This window comes from Syngnathus scovelli, chromosome 1 (assembly GCF_024217435.2).
Source record: "Syngnathus scovelli strain Florida chromosome 1, RoL_Ssco_1.2, whole genome shotgun sequence".
NCBI classification, from domain to species: domain Eukaryota; kingdom Metazoa; phylum Chordata; class Actinopteri; order Syngnathiformes; family Syngnathidae; genus Syngnathus; species Syngnathus scovelli.
The window spans coordinates 4,121,052-4,143,342 of NC_090847.1; the positions used below are offsets into that span (position 1 = coordinate 4,121,052).

The window sequence follows — 22,291 nt, forward strand, 5'->3', positions numbered from 1 at the left end:
GGGGCCTGTACCTTTGTTTCCCTGCTAGCACATCGGGCCACCCGAAGGTCCAAATGTTTCCTTTTTGTTCAGAGACGTTTTGTTCTTGTGTTTGGCTGTGTGGCACTCTGGTCGCAGTGCCTCAAATGTTTTTCAGACTGAGTGTCAAGTGTTGAGCTGGATATGGACCCAGAAGCAGACATAAAACGAAAGTTGAAAAACAAAGTATTTTTCAAGTATCAACAGAAAGCAGGGCTGGGCACTCAGGGGAACTAGACGTTCTAGCCCTGGAAAAAACCTTGATGCACTCACAACTTATTGACAACTTCTCTGAGTAACTGGAGCTTATATACTGTAAGACAGCAGGTCTATATGACCGAATAAAGGTTGACATAACAGGACTTGGCATATAAGGGAAACGACAACTGCATAGCAAGTGATACATTATGAAATCAGGCTTATGACACAATAAACTTCGAACAAAAGGACAAAAAATCAAAGAAAGGATCAACAACTTTATAACAACTGATACATCGAGAAACAACGAGTCACCGACCGGTCACAAGTACAACATAACAACAGGACAAAGCATATAAGGGAAACGACAACTGCAAAGCAACTGATACAATATGGAATCAGGCTTATGACGCAATAAACTTATAACAAAAGGACAAATCATAAAGGATCAGCAACTTTATAACAACTGATACATCGAGAAGAGCATGAGAAGCTAGGACAAGTTAGGGAGCGGTGGAAAAAAGGCAAGGGGGTGGTCGGCAGGCTGAGGGCAATAGTGGGGTAATCAGGGCTTGTGACGTCCTGAGCGACCCATCAAGTAAAAGAGGGACTCCTGGCAAAGCAGCAGCCGGTGAGATGATCACTTCCTGATTGGGGGTGAAGAGATTGTTTGGAGCAAGTGGGTGATGTTGGCTCGATGGAACATGATTAAGCTTGCTGGATCCGTGACAGGCTAAGCGCGAACTGTCACGTGTGGAGCCGGATATGGACCCAGAAGCAGACATGACATGAATGTTGAAAAGTAAAGTCTTTATCAAGTATCAACAGAAAGCAGGCCTGGGTGTGACGGATCAGACTGGACAACCAAATGCAGAGCGACACAGACTTTATTGTTACAGGGGAAGAGGAAGGTGGAACACTGGAGCAGTGGTCGGGCTGGAATGCCGGCCGTGCCGGGACGAGACTGTTGGACGAGACTGGCGGCATAGCGATCGAAAGCTTCCTTCACCAGGGCTGACTGGCTGAGGGCTGGACACCACCTGGTGGGAAAGGCAGCAGAGCGAGCGCGCAGCAGAGCAGGGAGTATTGTGGTCGGGAGCAGGCAGCAAGCAGATGGTCAGGATAGGCGGTCATCAGGGCTCGACGGGTCAGTACACGGACCGGGTCGGTAACGGGAGTCAGGCAAAACGAGAGCAGTCTACGAACAAGTGGCATGACGGAACAGACTGACAAGGGAATGATTGGATCGCGAGGTTTAAATAGGAAGAGGGTGAGCAGGTGACAGATTGAGTGACAGGTGCCGCAGGCGCGTGACATTGAGTACTCAAGAAAACTTGACGTTCTACCTGGAAGAAAGCTCGACACTCTGAGTAACCTGAGCTTATTTACTGTAAAACACCAGGTCTATATGACAGAATAAAGGTTGACATAGCAACAGGACAAAGCATATCAACTTCATAGCAACTGATACATTATGGCATAGGTGTCAAACTCAAGGCCCAAGGGCCACATACGTCCCACCACATCAATTTACTTAGCCCGCAAAGACACATTGTGGATGGACTTTAAAAATGACTAATTGTCTTGACTTTTGAAAAATAGAGCTATTGCTAGCAATGTTTATTCACTTTCATCTTTTTAAAATATTTGAATAGTTTCTACTAGTCTATGATTTCAAAACTAGTTATCAGTTTGTTGTGTAGCCTATACTGTATGTAATATATGGTGTTGACAGTCATAATGGCCCTCAGAAAGAAACTACAACTACGATGCGGCCCGCGACAAAAATTAGTTTGACACCCCCTGCATTATGAATTCAGGGTAATGATACAATGAACTAATAAAAGGACAAAGCATAAAGAATCAGCAACTTTATAACAACTGATACATGGAAAAACGACAAGTCACTGGCTGTTCACAACAATGAGAGCCACCTTTTACGCGCAGCTCCATGTTGGCATGTGTTTCCCGTAACAAAGTATCCCAGGGTGGTCTGACCTAACCATCGACCCATTTCCTGAAATGATTGTTGTTTTGGTCAATTTTAAATGCTATCATTCTATTTGCTAGTTAGCATGAAGCTAACGGGAACTTGTGTCCTCATTCCTCCGGGCATCCAATGATGATCAAATTTCCTTTGATGGCTTCGTTACTGCCTGAAAAGCTCATCATCCTTTTTCTCCCCTCGCTGCATTACTAGGAAAGAGGATTTTTTAGTGGGAAGCAGGTTTTCATGGACTCATTGGATTGTATTTTTGTTCTTTTCCTCCTCAGCGCTCATGTGACCAGTTACAATGTGCTGGTAAAGAAGGAGCACCACAAGAAGAATGAAACAGAGGAGAGGAAAAAGGGGGAGCATCACGAGTCTGATGAAGCAGAGGAAAGGAAAAAAAACCCAAATGTTCAGATAATGCATGTCTGTTCTGAAAGCACTATAGAATCCCAATGTTTTCCACAGTAGGAACCTCCTATAATTCTGGCAACCGGATCAGTACTAATGTATACATGCAATAGTGCCAAGATTTTCAATATTTTCATTTTGTTTATTATTGGAATAATAGTTGTGTCCCTACTTTGTGAAATATACTTTCAGTTTAGTACATTCTTGACCGCGTCAATCAAATGTTCAACATGATTTGTGATGCACTGGCTGTTTAGAGTCAATTTATCATAAACATCCGAGCATGTACAATGTCTTTGAACAATTTTTGTCAGTAATTCTTCAGAGTTGAGCATTTAGCCTCATCCTCTGTCCATACTCAGTTGCATCACATCCTGTATTATACTGTTCTATGTATTTGCAGTGAACAGGAAAATATAGCCTGTCTTTCTAGTCTATTAATTGGAAACAATAAAGATGACTTTGGTTCTTTATTTGGACAAACAAAAAAGCTGTTTATTCTTTAAACTGGACAGTGTTAGTACAGTCCCTGACAGAAGTTCTGTCGGTCAGTTCCCCCCAAGCTCCGGTACCAGACCGTTGATCATTTGGTACCGGGCTGCACAAGAAAGAATAAATAACTTGCATTATTTCTGTTTTATTTATCTGAGTCTGAATGATCTTTTATTTTGAAAAATGGACTGGACTCTCTCCGACACCTCGGTGACGTGAACATGACATTACACATGTTGTTGCATAGGGGTACACAGTGGATTCACATTTATTATTATACCATATGCCGGTCGTGTCATTTTGTTGTATTGATCCGCTACTAGGCTAGTAGCCTAAGTTAAGGCCGGTCCATGAAAATATTGTCTGACATTAATCCGGTCCTTAGTGCTTAAAAGGTTGAGGACCGCAGCTGTCGCTTATCCTGTCGGGTGGAATGGAGCCAGGGCGACCAAATGCAGCTTGGACCAGGGTTTATTGAGGGAAAAGGGAGTTGGAAGGGAAGTTGAGGGGAAACAGACAGACCGAATCGCAGACACTGTTAGAGTTGTGCTCACTCTAACTCAGGTATGGGCAAACTACGGCCCGCGGGCCACATCCGGCCCACGGGACCGTTTAATCCGGCCCGCCAACCCTAAATAAATTGTATTATTAAACATTTTTTTTCGGTCATTTTGCCTGCAATGACTGTGTTTCCCCAGTAGATGGGGAACCAATCGCCTGCGCAGTTACTACCGGAAGCGGTGTCAGAAAGCTCGGTGCACACTCACAAGTACGTGTACGTACTCAGTAGTACGGAAATGGCGCACTCGCGCTCTATTTGTATCAGTGCCGAATTTTGAACGTGGGCTGTGACGACAGCATTCTTGTAATTTGCGCGCCGAGCTTTCGGATACAGTTTTACGCTAAAGCCACCAACAAACCTTCCCCTGGAATCCTTCCATTAAAATGAGTCGCACAAGGAAAAGCAAGGTGGACACTGAGTGCCGAGTGTTTAAAAAGAGTGGCCAATTTGGCTCGACGTGCGCGACGTGACGTTCAGCCACATGAACATCAACATCAACCCGTCACAGATCTAGGTAAACGGACCAACACCTCGGATCTCTCCTAAGAATTGCCACAACAAATTTTACTCCAGACTATAACACACTAGCAAAAAAAGGGAGACCAACAACACTGTTCCCACTGAAAATGAAGGGGAGGCTTTCAAGTTTGTTGTAAAAAAATGCATTTTGAATATGATCTGTACAAATAGCAGGGATTGAAACTAGCGACAATTCTCATTTTCAAACTATGCAGGATGCTCAAGGACATTGATGCACCACCTGTTTGTGACTAATCTTAACCTGTAAAGTTCTTAAGGCTTACTTTAAGGAAGTGTTTCCCGTTTCCTCACCTCTGTTACCAGGTGTTTGTGAGTTAAAACTCTGCTCTGATTTTCAGATACCCCTCACCGTGTTGCCGTTTTGATTACTTTATTTGGATGTATGCTTTCACCGATTCTTCAAGATGATATATTTGGTCAGAATGTTTGCCGTTTGATGTGATCTCATAAGATAAACATCTTTCATTAATCTGACCTGCAGGCACTGAAGTGATGGAGACTGTTATTCATAATAACAGTGTCGTATTTTATGAGAATCACTGATAGCAGTTTTTTAGGGATTTTTTTTTTTAATGCTGTTAATAAATGCATTTGTTTTCAAAAAACTTTTTTGAATATCCATGCTTTACTACCTACTAAAGGCCAAAACCTTTTATGCAATGACCTTTACAGGTCGTTTATATTGCTTCACACAAACACTACATCCATCTGCTCCTGGTTCTGCCCCCCGGTCAAAATTTAGAACCCAATTCGGCCCGCAAGTCAAAATCTTTGCCCACCCCTGCTCTAACTTATTTTGCAAGAACCACACGGGAAACAAGCAAGTCCTTTTAGACACCTGCAGGTGGAGAGTCCATTCGTTGCTGTGCATACAGCGATGATTGAAATGAAGTCCGACTCCCTCCTGCAAGAGCATATTTATTAAGAAAAACAGAGTGGGGGTAAGAGTGGACTGGATAGAGAAAGCCCTTGTCCTCTAGTCAAAACATATCAGGTGGTGTTTTACGACGTTGTGTAGGATGGGACAAGCTAGGTTATTTATTACCGGTTACATTCCACTATAAGCATAAAACTAATCGAACCAGGTTATTTATTACAGGTTGCATTCCAACATAATCATACGATAAGGATAATCTGGAAAACCCTGACAGACAGGAACAGAAACTAACAGAGACAAAGACTGGAAACAAGAGACAAAACAGACGAAAACAGAGATGAGAACAATCCAACAAGGGAGTGAGAGGCAGACGGGACTTAAATACATGACAAGTAACGAGAGGCAGGTGACGGTGATTATCGTGTTGGCCCGAATACAAGATGGACCCGATTATAAGACGACCTCCTCTTTTTCAAGACTCAAGTTTGAAAAAATACTTTTTGAACACCAAATTTAATTTTCATGCAGAAAATAATTACATCTGAAACAAATGATTATAACAATATATTCGAGAGAAAAAGCATGTTATTTTGCCTCATTCAAATCATGCAAAATCATCTTAATCACATCTTAATATCCATCATCCATCCATCTTCTTACGCTTATCCGGGGTCGGGTCGCGGGGGCAGCAGATTTAGGAGGGACTCCCAGACTTTCCTCTCCCCAGCCACTTCATCCAGCTCATCCCGGGGGATCCCAAGGCGTTCCCAGGCCAGCTGAGAGACATAGTCTCTCCAGCGCGTCTTGGGTCGTCCCCGGGGTCTCCTACCGGTGGGACATGCCCGGAACACCTCCCAGGGAGGCGTCCAGGAGGCATCCTGATAAGATGGCCGAGCCACCTCATCTGGCTCCTCTCAAGGTGGAGGAGTAGAGACTCTACTCCGAGTCTCTCCCGGATGACCAAGCTTCTCACCCTATCTCTAAGGGAGAGCCCTGACATCCTGCGGAGAAAACTCATTTCGGCCGCTTGTACCCGGGATCTCGTTCTTTCGGTCACGACCCATAGCTCGTGACCATAGGTGAGGGTAGGAGCGTAAATCGACTGGTAAATTGAGAGCTTTGCCTTTTGGCTCAGCTCTCTCTTCACCACAACAGACCGGTACAGGGTCGCATTACTGTCGACGCTGCACCGATTCGCCTGTCGATCTCGCGCTCCATCCTCCCCTCACTCGTGAACAAGACTCCAAGATACTTGAACTCCTCCACTTGGGGCAGGATCTCATCCCCGATCTGGAGAGGGCATTCCACCCTTTTCCGATCGAGGACCATGGACTCGGATTTGGAGGTGCTGACCCTCATCCCGACCGCTTCACACTCGGCTGCGAACCGTTCCAGCGAGAGCTGGAGATCACGGCGTCAAGAAGCCAACAGCACCACGTCATCTGCAAAAAGCAGAGACGCGATGCTGAGGTCCCCAAACCGGACCCCCTCAACGCCTCGGCTGCGCCTAGAAATTCTGTCCATAAAAATTAGGAACAGAATCGGTGACAAAGGGCAGCCTTGGCTGAGTCCAACCCTCACTGGGAACAAATCCGACTTACTGCCGGAAATGCGGACCAGACTCTGGCATCGGTGATACAGGGACCGAACCGCCCTTATCAGTTGGCTCGGCACCCCGTACTCCCGAAGCACCCTACACAGAACGTCCCGAGGGACACGGTCAAACGCCTTCTCCAAGTCCACAAAACACATGTGGACTGGTTAGGCGAACTCCCATGAACCCTCGAGGATCCTGCCGAGGGTGTAGAGCTGGTCCACTGTTCCACGGCCAGGACGAAAGCCACACTGCTCCTCCTGAATCCGAGGTTCTACCTCCCAACGGACCCTCCTCTCCAGCACCCCTGAATAGACTCTACCGGGGAGGCTGAGGAGTGTGATTCCCCTGTAATTGGAACACACCCTCCCGTCCCCCTTCTTAAAGAGGGGAACCACCACCCCAGTCTGCCAATCCAGAGGCACTGTCCCCGATGTCCACGCAATGTTGTAGAGGCGCGTCAGCCATGACAGCCCCACAACATCCAGAGCCTTTAAGAACTCCGGGCGGATCTCGTCCACCCCCGGGGCCTTGCCACCGAGGAGTTTTTTAACTACCTCAGTGACTTCGACCCCAGAGATTGGAGAATCCGCCTCAGAGTCTCCAGGCCCTGCTTCCTCAACGGAAGGCGTGTAGGTGGAATTGAGGAGGTCTTCGAAGTATTCTCCCCACCGACTCACGACGTCCCGAGTCGAGGTCAGCAGCACGCCATCCCCACTGTAAACAGTGTTGACGTTGCACCGCTCCCCCCTCCTGAGACGTCAGATGGTGGACCTGAATTTCCTCGAAGCCGTCCGGAAGTCATTCTCCATGGCCTCACCAAACTCCTCCCATCCGATGACACGACTACAAAGTCGATCATCGAACTGCGGCCTAGGGTGTCCTGGCGCCAAGTGCACACATGGATACCCTTATGTTTGAACATGGTGTTCATTATTGAAAATCCGTGTCGAGCACAGAAGTCCAATAATAGAACACCGCTCGGGTTCAGATCGGGGGGGGGCGTTCCTCCCAATCACGCCCTTCCAGGTCACACTGTCATTGCCCACGTGAGCATTGAAGTCACCCAGTAGAACGATGGAGTGCCCCGAAGGAGCGCTCTCCAGCACTTCCTCCAGGGACTCCAAGAAGGGTGGGTACTCTGCCGTTTGGTGCATAGACACAAACAACAGTCAGGACCCATCCCCCCACCCAAAGGCGGAGGGAGGCTACCCTCTCGTTCACCGGGGTGAACCCCAATGTGCAGGCGCCCAGTCGGGGGCCATAAGTATACCCACACCTGCTCGACACCTCTCACCATGGGCAACTCCAGAGTGGAAGAGAGTCTAGCCCCTCTCGAGAGGGCTTGTACCGGAACCCAAACTGTGCGTGGAGGCTAGTCAGACTATATCTAGTCGGAATTTTTCTGCCTCGCACACCAGCTCTGGCTCCTTTCCAGCCAGAGAGGTGACATTCCATGTCCCAAGAGCCAGCTTCTGGAGCCGGGGATCAGACCACCAAGGTCCCTGCCTTTGGCCGCCGCCCAGCTCATATTGCACCCAACCCCTTTGGCCCCTCCCACAGGTGGTGAGCCCATGGGAAGGGGGACCCACGTTTCCTTCTCAGGCTGTGCCTGGCCGGGCCCAATGGGCGAAGGCCCGGCCACCAGACGCTCGCCTTCAAGCCCCGCCTCCAGGCCTGGCTCCAGAGGGAGGCCCCGGTGACCCGCGTCTGGGCGAGGGAAAACAAAGTCCATTTATTTTAATCATCATAAGGGTCTTCTGTGAGCCGTGCTTTGTCTGGCCCCTCACCTAGGACCCGTTTGCCATGGGTGACCCTACCAGGGGCATGAAGCCCCCGACAACATGTCTCCTAGGATCATAGGGGCACGCAAACCCCTCCACCACCATCTTTTTAGCGAAAACAGCCTCACCAAATTTAAAACCGAACTGGCGCAACATATCGATTTAAAAGGTTCGTGGGAGGTTGGTTTATGTGAGATTTCATACATCAACTCAATCCCCAACATTCCTGAGAAAAAACGGAATTTCTATCTGAAACAGCCTAAGCTTCTGGTTCGTAGAGGGGATGTGTTCCAAGATGACTCAGAAGTTCGAACCATGCTCAAAACGCGAGGAGGGATCTATAGAGATCATGAATCGTTAGCTTTGGACATTTAAACTCTATTAACTAAAGCGAGTAACAAAAAGATTGACGTCCAATTTGATCAACATAAACAGAGGTTCCTGTTTTCGGGCGAAGAAGGGTTGAGAATTATGTTCAAGAGCCCCCTAGCGTACATTGTTGGAATGAACAATGAACATTGGCTCTCACTCAAGCCGGAAGGCGTAAACGCACAACATCCTGCCGACAGACGAGCCGGATCATATTTCATGTTCAGCTACACTGATGTCATACATCATCAGACAGCAACTTATAATCCTGTTTACTATTTAGATGTGTGCAGAAGCCATATTGAAACCATTTCGGTTTACCTGCGAACAGACCAGAACAATCCGATAGATTTCGAATACGGGAAAATCGTTCTCATTCTGCATTTTAGATCGAAATAATAAAAAATAATAATGACATCAGCAACGCATCCCGACTTATATTGTTTTGTCGATTATTATGAAACACAAGTCGGGGGGTCCTTTCAAGGCTTTTCGGGAAGCCCGGTCCAATATGGGCGTGGTCTGGGGTCTATTTTTGCAAAACTATTCCGTTTTGTGATGCCTATGTTCAAAAACGGGTTTAACTTGGCGAAGCCGCATCTTCAAGCCGCCGCTAAAAACATAGCAACGGATGTAGCAGGGCGCATCATTCAAAGAATCCACCAGAAACAAGGCCCCGATCAGCAAGGTTCCGGGCTCGCTGTATTGTCACGTGGGGGACTCCATCCTGGTGGGCGGAGAAAAAGGAGCTTTAAAAGAAAAAGGCGCTCGACAGGTCTCAGGCCAGTTGTCAGGAAAAAGCAAAGACGCAAGGCAGATATTTTCTCTTAAAAAAAATGGCCCTTCTACATTTTAAATCACTCAAGGCAACGCTATCAAGTCTTGACCTGTTTAGCCCGCCCTTGACGCAACTCTCCATAGAAGATAGTTCATATGTCGAATTTCAACCTTTGTCCGCAATTGTGGACCAGGATCCCATAGAATTTTTTATACCTGGGGACGGCTCAAAATATTTAGATTTATCCGACACTCTACTACATCTCCGTTTAAAGGTGACGCGTAGGGATGGGACAAATATTCCACCGCAAGAACAAGTTAGCATCGTGAATTTCCCTATAAACACAATTTTTAGTCAATTAGATATTTCGTTGGGCGGGCGGCTAATCTCACAATCTAGTGCCCCACACGCCTACAGGTCCATCATCGAGTTACTGTTAAACTTTTCAAACGATTCTTTGGAGTCGCAATTCACAGCAAGAATGTTCGCAAAAGACACTAGGGGGCGGATGGACTCCATCGCTGTCGAGGGAGCTGAAATTAATCTCGGGTTTTTGCGTCGTGCACAGCAGATTGCACGTTCACGTGAATTCCACCTTACGGGACCGCTTCATGGAGATATTTTCTTTTCCGAACGCCATCTATTGAATAATGTGGATCTGCGTCTAAAGTTAACTAGAGCTTCTGATGATTTCTGTCTCATGAGCGCTCCAGACAGCGACTCGTGTCTCAAAATACTAGGAACATCCCTATTTCTGAAAAAAGTAACAGTCTCACCGGCCGTAGCAATAGGCCACGCCGCCACTTTACAGAAAGGTAACGCACGGTATCCGTTAAGCCAGATAAATATGAAGACTTTCTCCATACCTCAAAACTCAAGAATCTGCCATCAGGATAATCTCTTCCTCGGACATATCCCTAAACAAATTGTAATAGCCCTAGTAAACCTCAACAGTTTCATGGGACGGAGAGATTTAAACCCGTTTATTTTTTTATTTTTTTTATTATTTAGTATTTAGCTCTCAGTCACGAAGGTCGACAGATACCTGCCAAAGCTTTTCAGCCCAATTTCGAAGCTGGGATATGTACATGTGAATTTCATAATTTATACACAGCAACAGGGCGTTTTTTGAAAGATCTACCTCTTTGTATCGACCAACAGGATTTTAGTCAAGGCCACTCACTTTTTGATTTCAATTTAAGTCAGGCAGATGATTCTGGGGCTTTGACACCCATAAACAACAGGGTTTTACACCTCGATCTGCGTTTCCGTGTACCGCTACCGCACACAGCAACTCTTATCGTATACGCTGCATACGATTCTCTTATCGAGATTAACGCCAAGAGGGAAGTATTGATGGACTATTATTAACGCTATGAACAGTCGTGAATTGGACTTGATTATGACTCGGATGCAGAGAACCTTATTTGGAGGTGTTTTCGCATCGGATGAGTTAGCTGACGTCAGAGACCCGCCTCCAAAATATTACATTGTCAACACCCATCCAAGACTTCTACCCGGAGAGCACTGGCTCGCTTTGACTTTAGAATCGGATGGTTCGGCCACATTCTTTGATCCTTTTGGTCTGCCACCGGATAGTCCATATTACCCGTCAAGTGTATACAGATTTTTGAAGAAGCATTCTAAACGGGTCGAATATCAGAACGGCCAGCTGCAACACAAGTTGACAGACACCTGCGGTCAACACTGTGTGTATTGTCTAAGTAAACGTGGGTGGGGGCTCACCTATCATGAAGTGCTGACTCGTTACAATTCCGATCCTCTCCATAACGACGCCATGGTTAGTGAGTTTGTTAAAAAATGTCGAAGGCCAGACCGGATGTGCGGCGGGCAAACATTATGTTCATTGCATAAATTTAAAAAATGTCATTGTCTGAAACCGTGTTAATGTTTTATAAAAATCTCTTTTATTCAATAAACATTGTTAAAGAGAGTTACAGAGTCATGCGTTTTTTTTTTTCATTAACAACAATAGAGTATCATCTAATAACTAACCCATTTTACTATAGGCGACATCCTTTTTCTTTTTCTTTTATTCAACACGCTTACATCTTCTACATAAGAAACATCCTCATCTTCACCCCTAGCGTATTTTAAACGTTTAAAATCTGCGCGAGCCAAGGGGTTGGAGATGCTTGTTTCCGTTAAGTTTAATCGGGCTAGCGTCCGAAGAAATTCACTCCATCCTACCGGTTGCTCGTTGATTTTTTTTCCCACTCGCACACCAATCTCTCAACAAATCGCTCATATGGGAGCCTTTGACAGTTTTTCCTCTAAAAATAAATTCACTTAACGGCGTCCAGCTTACATCTTCTGCCGACAGTCTTTTCAGCACATACTTGGCGTTGCGGCGGAAACGTGGACCTATGGCGTCCAAAATATGCCCAGACTGTGCACCTGTCACCTCAATTGTGGCCTCATCTGCCTGTCTTTCTTTCACCCCCCTCATTGACTTCGTTGCGAATCGTAATAGGAATTTGCTCTGAGTCTTTTTGTTTGACCAACCCCATGTAACGCTGCATTAAGGTTTGATAAATTTTGATCTTTTCATATTGATTTAAATTTTTATTATCCAAAACCTGTTTCATCTCTTCATCCAAAGAATACTCTGCTGTATCACGGATGGTCGGAGCGGGTCGATTCAGCCTCTCGAGCTGATAAGGTGAAATCAGGAACATTTTCTGAGCCGTTTTCAAACTCATTTTATGATTTGTTCATAAAGCCACTAATGACACTTCCGAGAACAGGTGCGAAAGCGGCCAGTAACGGCAATATAAAACCACTTTTCTGAACTAACACAGCTCTTCTTCAAAGTATTTTTCTTATCAGCCAAAAAGCGGATATTTTTCTTTTGCTTTTTAAGTCTCTTGTAAAGTTTTGATTTTAAGGGTACATGTCCTTTAAGAAGATTTCGAGCAATCTCATATAATGCTTTCACTAAACTACTGGGACCTCTGAGTAGCAAATGCTTACGTTCGGCCGATTTGGATGTAAACAGAGATTTGAGTAATGGTGCGTTTGTTTTTAAAAGCTTCGTCATTGTTTTATTGTTTGGGTATATAAACGACAGGCCACTGGTTATGTAGTACACCTGTACGTCGTCTTTATTGTTCTGGGCATGAAGGTGTAGAATCTACCAGTAAATACCCATGCGGCTCTCTTGTAGCATCTTCAAAGCATTTCAGGAAAAACTTCCGGTTGCTGGGAGAAATTTGATTTGCCAGGACACTCACCTGCAGTTTATCGCGGGGGGTTTTGAACAAAATCAAATAATTACTGTTTAAACTAATAGTACGGCTGAATTTACCCTGATGGAATACATTCTGCGTTAGCATTATAACGCTTAAATTTGTATGATGTCTATATTGGGTGAATATTCGGACCACTTCCGGGTTATCCGAAGCTTGGAAGATGATGTCATCCAAAATCAGTAAATGCTGCTGCTGTGGCAGGAACAGCTTCTCGTCATCAAAAGATTCAGGCAGCCCCTTGATAAAAACAATGTCTTTATTCAGGTTTTTGAGCTCATCGTACATTGGTTGATATGAAGTATAAACCCAGACAATATTATCAGTTTTTTTTCTCATAACATGTTCAGGATTTTCCAATACATTTTTTACAAAGAAAGTCTTGCCACAACCTGAAGGCCCTGCTACTAGAGATGAAAAAGGAAGTTCTAATCTAGGGTCAAATTCAATCTGGTTAAAAGCCATTTCCACACACAGACACACGTATGGATAGATAGATAGAAATATCAGTAGCCAAATGGTTCAGTGGTGCCTCGCTCTAGCAGCCTTCTTTTATTGTACACCACACGAAGCCGCTTGGAAAATGACATGTTTCTGAGATGAAACCCTCTCTTATCGCGAACGATATTATGTTGAGGAGCGTATAGCACATCTGAGGTTGCACCTGCTGTATCGATGTACCCTTGAACCAAACTGAGCATGCTATCGAGATTGATGCTGTGACAGCTTTCGTGAGTCTGTGTGATCCCCTTCACTTTCATGACCGTCTGAGATGATCCTCGTGTTTTGTAAGCGTATGTTTTTGGCCTCGCTGAGACAAATTCTAAAATTCGAAATTCGAATAATTAAGAATTAATTAATTAATTAAGTAATTTGAAAGCTCATCTGTCAAATCACCCAGATAATCCCCTAGAGGGAGAACACTTTCGCCCGGTTTCACCGTGCACACGAGGCTGTCTGTATCGGTGTAAAGGACACGCCTCTGTAAAATTTCTAAATAGCTGTACATTTTTAGGCGTGCATAGGCTGTTGTGAAACACGCTGCAGCCACGTTTGATGTTTTTGAGGCGGGGATCTCATTGTTTATGTTGAAACAATACTGCACAATTGAAAGCTTCTCACTGATAAATTGGAAGAATTTCACATTGTACAGACCTGAAAACAGAAGTTCAAAAAAATCCTCAGATTTTGTCACAATTTTTGTGTTTGTCATATTCTCACGTTGCGCAAGTTTTCCCCATAGATTGTTAAGACAGAGTTTTGACACTTGCCTTTTGCCAGGGTTTACAGCAATTTTGGAAGGGTCTAGTTGGATACCCTGATGAATGGCATACCCTTCTATGTATCTTTCTCTATCCGCCTGGTTGACCACGTGAGCCGGATAACCTGAAGATTCCTGTTTACCTTTTAGAAATGTTTGCATATAATCGCGGAAAATTGTGTCGCTCGTTCTTGTGTAATGCCACAAGAAGGTAATATATAATAATATCGGTAATATCTGCAACCGTGTACCCGAGATCAAGTGCCTTAACAAATTCAGGGGTTGTCCAAACACCTGTTAATGATCTTTGCTCATCACTATGCGTACACGCCGTCTACTGGTTGTTACACTCGGCGCATGTACGGCACAGTGTGAAGACGAGTTTACCTCTAGCTGTTTTGAAGGGTAGAACAGAAAAATACAAACCACGGGGTGGGTTGACTGTGACGGTGATGAAACCGAAATACGACCTAGGGTCTTTAAAATCACCGTGGATAATCGTTGGATGACCGATAGGGTAGGTGCCTGTACTGTTGATGAAAGGGTATAATGACATCACATCAACATATAACACGCGCTCGTTAGGCTCAGCCGTGTATCTTAAAACGAATGCGTTTGTTCGGCCCCCAAAAAGAGCCTGCCTCGGTTTGAGCGGTGTAGGAACACCTGTGTCACTTGACACACTTGACGAGGCATCGTCAAGAATGAGAGTCTATGAATCGAGATTTTGTGTCTAAATCGACAAATGATAGAACTTTACTCCCCTGCATCAGAATGTCAAGTTTGAGACCTAATTCAAGCATTCTCCTTATCAGTATGTATGAATCAAAACCTCTCGCATTATGTGCAACAAACGTAGTTTGTTTAAACCGTGGCCTTCGAAAAAATCTGAGAAATTCGTCAACACAATCTGTGCCAAACCATTGTTTCGTCAGTCTATTTGATTTGCAACAGATGAGAAAAGGTTTGTGTAAACCATCTGTATCTGCATAGGTTTCGAAATCGTAGTAGACTACATTTTTGCACGGGGGTTGAGGCTTGATGGGCTGAATGTAGCACATGTGGGGGTTCAGCAAGGCATCATCTTGATTTAAGATCTCATCACACACTGTGCACTTTTTAACGGGGCAACGATGTTTAGCACCGGTACCATCAGCTTTCACATAATACCGAAGACCACATTGCAAGCATTTTTTGTATGAAGTGCAGTTGCTCACACGATTCATTGATCAAAACTTTTTATGTTTGGAAAAGCATTCCTCATTACGACAAGTTATGTTACAGTCGGGGCAGATGACAGGTTTAATCCGTCGTTGTTTACAACACGGATCGAGACAAACGCTACAGTGTCCTTCACACTGGTGCTGTTGCCAATTCTCGTGCCCTTTGTAACAAAATGCCTGCAAAAGAATGCCTGACCAACGAATGCCTCTATCGCTTTCACACCGTAATAATGACCCTCGAGGTGTAAGACAAATAAAGTGTCGTTATCTGTTTTGGGGTAATGCGTGTCGAAAAAAGTCATAGGGCGGCAGTCCTCTTTTCGATACATTAGTTATTTTCCGTTTGAGGACTTTCTCAAATGTATGAACATCGCCCAGACTCACAGGTGTTTGACAATCCAATCCTACACTCTCGTGTAAGAGCCTGTCAAACGCACCTCTTCCAATAAGGTGCCCCCGGCTTCCCGGTAACGGGTTTGTCTTAGCCGGGTTCGGAGATTCGTCCGTAATCTAACCACCCGAGTTAAATTAACTCCACCGGAATCAATCTAATTTCAGTACGACGCCAATCCCTCTCAAGTCACCCGAAGCTCGAGCCGAGTAACTCAACTCAAGGCAAGACTTCGAAGTGACCGCATCATATCGATGGCTCCCCGCTACTGTTTGAAGTTCTTATTATGTTACGGATATTTTTAGATGTCTTTGTTAAGACCTCAGGGATTCGTTTGTATAGCGCACCCTAGCACTAGTTTTGCCGAAGTAAATGTTGATATGGGTCCGTTCTACTTGGTCGCTCAAGCAGCGAGCCGACCAACTTGTTTATTCGAAAGAGAATCGAATTAATAAAAGTGTGACAATAATAGCAATTAAGGAGAAATTAATGCACTTTACGTTATTAAAGTGACCACCAACACTGGAGCCCCTCAGGGATGCGTCCTCTCCCCACTGCTCTTCTCCCTCTACACCAACGATTTCTCCGCAAGTGACTCTTCCGTGAAGCTCCTGAAGTATGCAGACGACACCACTCTCATCGGACTGATCCAGAACGGTGATGAGACTGCGTACAGACAGGAGGTGGAGCGGCTGGTCCACTGGTGCAGCCAAAACCACATGGACCTGAACCCGCTCAAGACCGTGGAGATGACAGTGGACTTCAGGCGAGGCCCTTCACCACTTTCACCCCTCACTATCCGCAGTAATACTATTCTCTCCACAGACACCTTCAAGTTCCTGGGAACCACAATCTCTCGGGACCTGAAATGGACCGGCCACATAGACTCTGTCCGGAAGAAGGCCCAGCAGAGGCTGTACTTCCTGAGACAGCTCAAGAAGTTCAACCTGCCACGGGAGCTGCTGAAGACCTTCTACACTGCCATCATCCAGTCTGTCCTCTGCACCTCCATCACTGTCTGGTTTGGATCGGCCTCCAAACAAGACAAGCACAGACTGCAACGGACAATAAGGACTGCAGAAAAGATAATTGGAATCAACCTCCCATCTATCCAAGACTTGTACCTGTCCAGGACCAGGAAACGTGCAAGTAACATCTCAACAGACCCTTCGCACCCAGGTTGCAGCCTGTTTGAACTACTCCCCTCCGGACGCCGTTATAGAGCTCTGTACACTAAAACCAGCAGACACAGAGACAGCTTCTTCCCCCAGGCTGTCGCTCTGATGAACTCACACCACTCTTAGAGTCTCAGAGTCATTACTGTGCAATAACATCCCGCTTACCACACCTTTTTTGTCTACACTGTTTGTACTATGTGTCCTCTCTGCATCCATTGCAGCCTGGTCATCCTAGAAGAGGGACCCTCCCATCTGTGGTCTCTTCTCAAGGTTTCTCATTTCCCCTAGCTGGAGTTTTGAGTTTTTCCTTGCCTTCTTGGGAGTTTAAGATCAGGGGGTGTTTGAGAATATCTTTCGTTCTTCACATGTCCTGAGTGTTGTTGTTAGTCACCTAAATGTTGAACAGAGGCTGTGATTTACCGAAGTCAAATTCCTTGTTTGGCACGCTCAAACATGGCGAATAAAAAACTCTTGAATCTTGAATCTTGAATCTTGAATTAATTCTAACTTCTTATATGTAGATCTAGCCCTGTCGGAGTGCTTCACCCCACTTGATTGCTTTAAAAAGAATAACAACTTTCTTAAAACGAATAAAAATGTCTTACTCTATTTAGATTTGCCCAGTAATTAATTTGGAAGGCAAGTCTATTTTTCAATCGTGTCCTGTTTAACTTTTGACGCGGCCCGACAAAATTAGGAACTGGGCCGCGCCCGACGGACAATCGAAATACTTTTATCATTCACCAACTCAAATAATCTAATTTAACCATCGTCATTATTTTATTTAGAGGAAGTAAATTTTCAAACGAATTTACATTTAACGAAATTCACTCTTCCCTTAAATATCTATTATTTAATTCCCTAACATGTTCGGAGTTACTTTTTACGCGGCCCGTCAAAAGGGGAAACGGGCCTGCGCCCTTCAAATAATTAAATTACTTTCAGTTCTACACCAAACCAATAATCCGATTTAAACACTTCCGTTAATTTATTCAGACGAAGCAAACTTTCAAACGGATTGAAATTCACTCGTGTCTCAAATAACTACGAAAGTTATTCAATTCTCTAAAATTGTCTGATGTTACTTTTATTTATTACTGTTCTAGGTTATACCATAATAACCCCCCGCACATTAATCAAATTGTCAAATCAACCCCAAACCATCGATTGCACATTCAGTACAAATCAGCGCACAACGAAGTAGATGAATATACACAACACATTTATTGAAGAAACATGAAATAGAATTACAAATCTCAATCACTCCAGAAAGTGAACAATTTCACCCACTGATACCCGTGTTAATAAAATCATTCAATCCCAGAACAATTCGATTGCAAAGCACAGTTCATGAAAGAGGGAAAAACTAGATACCAGCTGCGTGCTATTTTTGGTGGAAGCAAAGTCGAGTGATCAATTCGATCTTACTTCTAAAATCCAAATTAGAGAAACAGGCTGGCCTCAAGAGGACCGGTGACCCGATGACTATTCCCCCCCCTCGCTAAAATACAGAAAAGTTGTTCCCCTCACCTAGTTTCTTATGCAAAGTTGTCCAGTCCAATTCTTTGGAGTAAATCCAAGTTAATTTCAGACCAGCGATCCTGCGTCTCACACAAAGATCCCGGGACTTTGGAAAAAATCTTGAAACTCCCTTGGGCTTCTTCACGTATGAGCGCTCTTTGGGGGAAAAAGCCCCGTAGCTGCCCCTGCAGGACTTTTTATAGACTTCTCTGTCTCCCCCCCCCTTTCTTTCTTCTATACCCTCCCTATAGGGTAAGATTGCCCAGTTTTCCCACGCCCCTATAGAATAATATTGGTAAGTTTTCCCACGCCTCCTATAGGGTATGATTGCCCAGTTTTCCCACGCTCGGACACCTCTTGCCTTCAGCAGCTGTTTCCGCCCACGCATTACTTTCCACCAAATATACAGCTAACCCCTGGTAAAACCTTTCACTTCCTCTTTTCTTCACTTCCTGTTTCATGAGAATAACCTTTTAAAGTTACGCTTCAATTAACTCTGAAATAAAAATCCAAACCTTTTATCTATTTCTTTAAACAATTTGTGTCACGCCACTATTCTCATAGTGACGGGTCCCTTGATCGAATTGACTAACAATATTGCTTTAAGCTGTTACAGAATACATTTTTAGCCAAGCAAAGAAATCAAAAAGTAAAAATCACATTTGTGCGTCCATGCGTGACTCACAATCCGACACCGTGTTCCTGTTTTATTTCTATTTTAACTTGCTTAGCTTATTTTGGCCCCTTTTTTGGTCTCATGTTTTGGTCTGGCGCCATCTTTTGGACAAATTTGGAATTTCAGCTCTGCCAATTTATTCGTGTGAACAATCCATATTTTACCATTTGCACCATCTCTTCCCCCCATGTTACATGACAAGCCGTGCCTGTCTTGTGGCCTGTTTTGTTGTGAGTCATTTAGCAGATAGGTTAGTGAGAGCGAAACACAAACTGTTGTCTTTATTACAAGGTATGTGTAAATGTCGTTTTTTTCAACCTCAAAATCTCTCTGTTGGTAGTGTTCAACAACCTGCGACGCATTCCACCGCGCAATGGAGTGACTATTTGTGCAATGAGCTCTAAGCCCTCATCAGCCAGAAGCTCTGTATTTGATTGGGCTAAACGCTCAAGCATGTCTGATACACTATCTCTGATAGAGTTTATATCAGTAGTTTGCTGGTAGATGTGAGCTCTATCGTTACCACCCGCTAACTCGATCTGAATTACATAACCTGGTTGTGCTCGGCTAACCACCTCTAGCACGACATCATCTATTTTATCTTCAATCTGGAGGTAGAAGGTTGCAAAATCATTAATGTTCTGTTGCGATGGTATATTTAACTGTCGCCTTACGTCTACATTATTGAAATGTGGTCTATTGACTACAACAGAACCGCCGCGCTGATCAGCTAATACAGAACCGCTGTTAGATTGCTGGGGGATGTGTTGAAATGCTGGTGTGTTGTCATCAATAACATCTATTTCGTGATCAATTATAACAGAGCAGTTGTTAGGCTGAAATGTCGGTGGAACGACGTCAATAGCAACCGGCGATGAATCGACAGTGTTAGCGGTCAACGGGTCAACCAGAGGCTGCATATTTAGATTTTGGATAATGTTTAGCAACTGGACAGGAATTTCAGGACTGATACGCCCGTTGCTGTCATTAGCTTGGTTGTTTAATTCTGCTATCATGTTTAGCAATTGTGCCGGGATTTGTGTAGGACTCTGTCCAACCTCATTCAGACTTTGATTGTTCAATTCATCTATGACAGCTTGTAAATGGGTAAGAATAGCATGACTGTCTGGTCTTTCCCCCTCTAACAAAGCCGTGCTCACATTGTTCAGCAAATCTGTTATTTGACTCGTAGACGTATTGTTAACGTTTGATAAATCTAGCTCTGGTGTGTCACTTCTTTGGCTTGTTTCGCTAAATGGTAGCAAATCTATTTCATCAATGTTTGCTAAGAAATCTGACTCTGTTGACGTAAGGTTTGAATGATCCATTATATTTTCTTTTACAAAACACAACAGAAACAACACAAACCTATTTTGATTCGGCTAAATCTGTAAGGATACGAATAATCTTAAAACATTCTTGTAACCGTCTTTTGTAGATACAGTTACCACGGCACTTTACAGGCCCCCTGCTGGTTGAGTGGCGCTCCTCTCTCTCCGTGCCTCCGTGTCATGACGCTCACCTGCAAGTTAATCCTTTATAATACCGAAAATAGCAAGTCGGACAACAGCATACAAAGAGAGAAAAAATATAAGGAATACCTCCAACTTTGTTTGTCGACTCTTGATGATGTTTCAAACCCTCGTATGTAGATAGAGCTTCAGCTAACTCTGTGTCTGTCGATGTTTCCTGTCGGTCGGCGTGGGATGTAATTGGATTGGTTTCAACGGTCGCACGTGACTGAGGCGTTTGGTCTAGCTGTCTCATTCACTGCTTCAATATGGCGTTCGAAGGCAGCTTGTGTCGGCTGATTGTTTTTCCTAGTAGCCGCGGCCACGAGATCTGTTACATAAATAAAATAAAATCATCAACTACTAACATTTATATGAACTATCTTAGATGCACTATTGACTCACCGTAGTCTGATTGTGTTAGGTAAACGTCACTAAAGTCGTCGTCAAAAGATGCGTGGACATCGGCAAAAGCGATGTCTGCAAATATTATATAAACATTACATATTGTTTTATAAAATAACCGCAGTGTATTATTATTATTATTATTATTATTATTTATCATTATTATTGCGAGAAAAGTAGTAAAATGACTTACCTTTAACTATTCTCGAAACAGCTTTTGACGCGCTTCGACCCCGTTGCTCAGAGCGAGGGCTTGTCTTCTCAAAAATGAGCGCTGGTTATTCGCACTAGACCAACTTCAAATTCTGCGGGGATAAGACCACGCCTATGGGATCACGTGTCGCGTGAAATCAGATAACTTTGGCCGCATGCTGATGACGTATCAAAGGCTCTACCTCATCAGATATCTTTGGCACCAATAATGCCGACTCCACTATTGTTTGTCATGCGCCAACACCTTGATTTTTTTCTCTTTCAGATACCTTTGGCACCATGCTGACGACACTTCAATGATTTTCTCAACAAAACCCCCTAGATCCTCTAAACTATTGTTTGGCAAATTACATGCGTCTCTCTTTCAGATAACTTTGGCTAAACTATTGTTTGTCAAATTGCATGCGACTCTCTTCCAGATAATTGATACAAACACCCCCTCCTCTTCACCTTCTCAACAAAACGGGCCCTTCAAGCCATACGTACGGGCTGGTAGCAAAGCTAGCTCAGATGCTGCACCTGTCTTGATTCATAAAAATCTATGCCCATACATATCCACATCTTAAAAATGGCGCCAGCAAACCAAAATGGCGACAGTCAAAGATGGCGCCGTCATGACTGGCGCCATCTTGATGCCCCCAACCCCGCCCCAATTCAAAAGGGGGTGATTTATGATACCATAACAAGTCATAAAAAGGTCATAACATTTTATGACCCCTAACTCATTTGCATATCAATAGACATCAAAGCCTGGAGCATTCTTCCTCTCTCTGACGGATGTCGCCCTCACACAAAGCCCGCGCCGAGGAGCTGCAAGGGCGACGTCCGTCTGCTGAACGATCTGAACCGCTTCTTTGCTCGCTTCGACGCCCAGAACAGCACTTGCCCGCTGAAGTCCACTCCCCCCCCACACGAGCAGCCCCTGCGCCTCTCTGCCGACGGTGTGAGGAGGGCGTTTGCCGCTATTGACACCCGTAAGGCGGCGGGCCCTGACAACATCCCGGGTCGAGCGCTGAAGGACTGCGCTGGG

At 44.6% G+C, this 22,291-nt stretch overlaps 1 protein-coding gene across 12 annotated transcripts in view; it reads left to right on the forward strand.

Moving 5' to 3' along the window:
- The window catches only part of spdl1 (spindle apparatus coiled-coil protein 1), a 232,230-nt gene extending 210,195 nt beyond the window's left edge, over positions 1-22,035 (forward strand). For 2 of the 12 annotated variants that reach the window (XM_049740261.2, XM_049740280.2), the window contains one exon: positions 21,527-22,032. In XM_049740261.2, the coding sequence (XP_049596218.1) occupies positions 21,527-21,827 (301 nt within the window). In that variant the 3' untranslated portion in view covers positions 21,828-22,032. Of the gene's footprint in view, positions 1-2,490; positions 3,262-16,267; positions 17,419-21,526 lie in introns of those variants that run through there. The other 10 variants (XM_049740259.2, XM_049740288.2, XM_049740274.2 and 7 more) reach the window with 9 other exon arrangements.
- Positions 22,036-22,291: the final 256 nt, after the last annotated feature.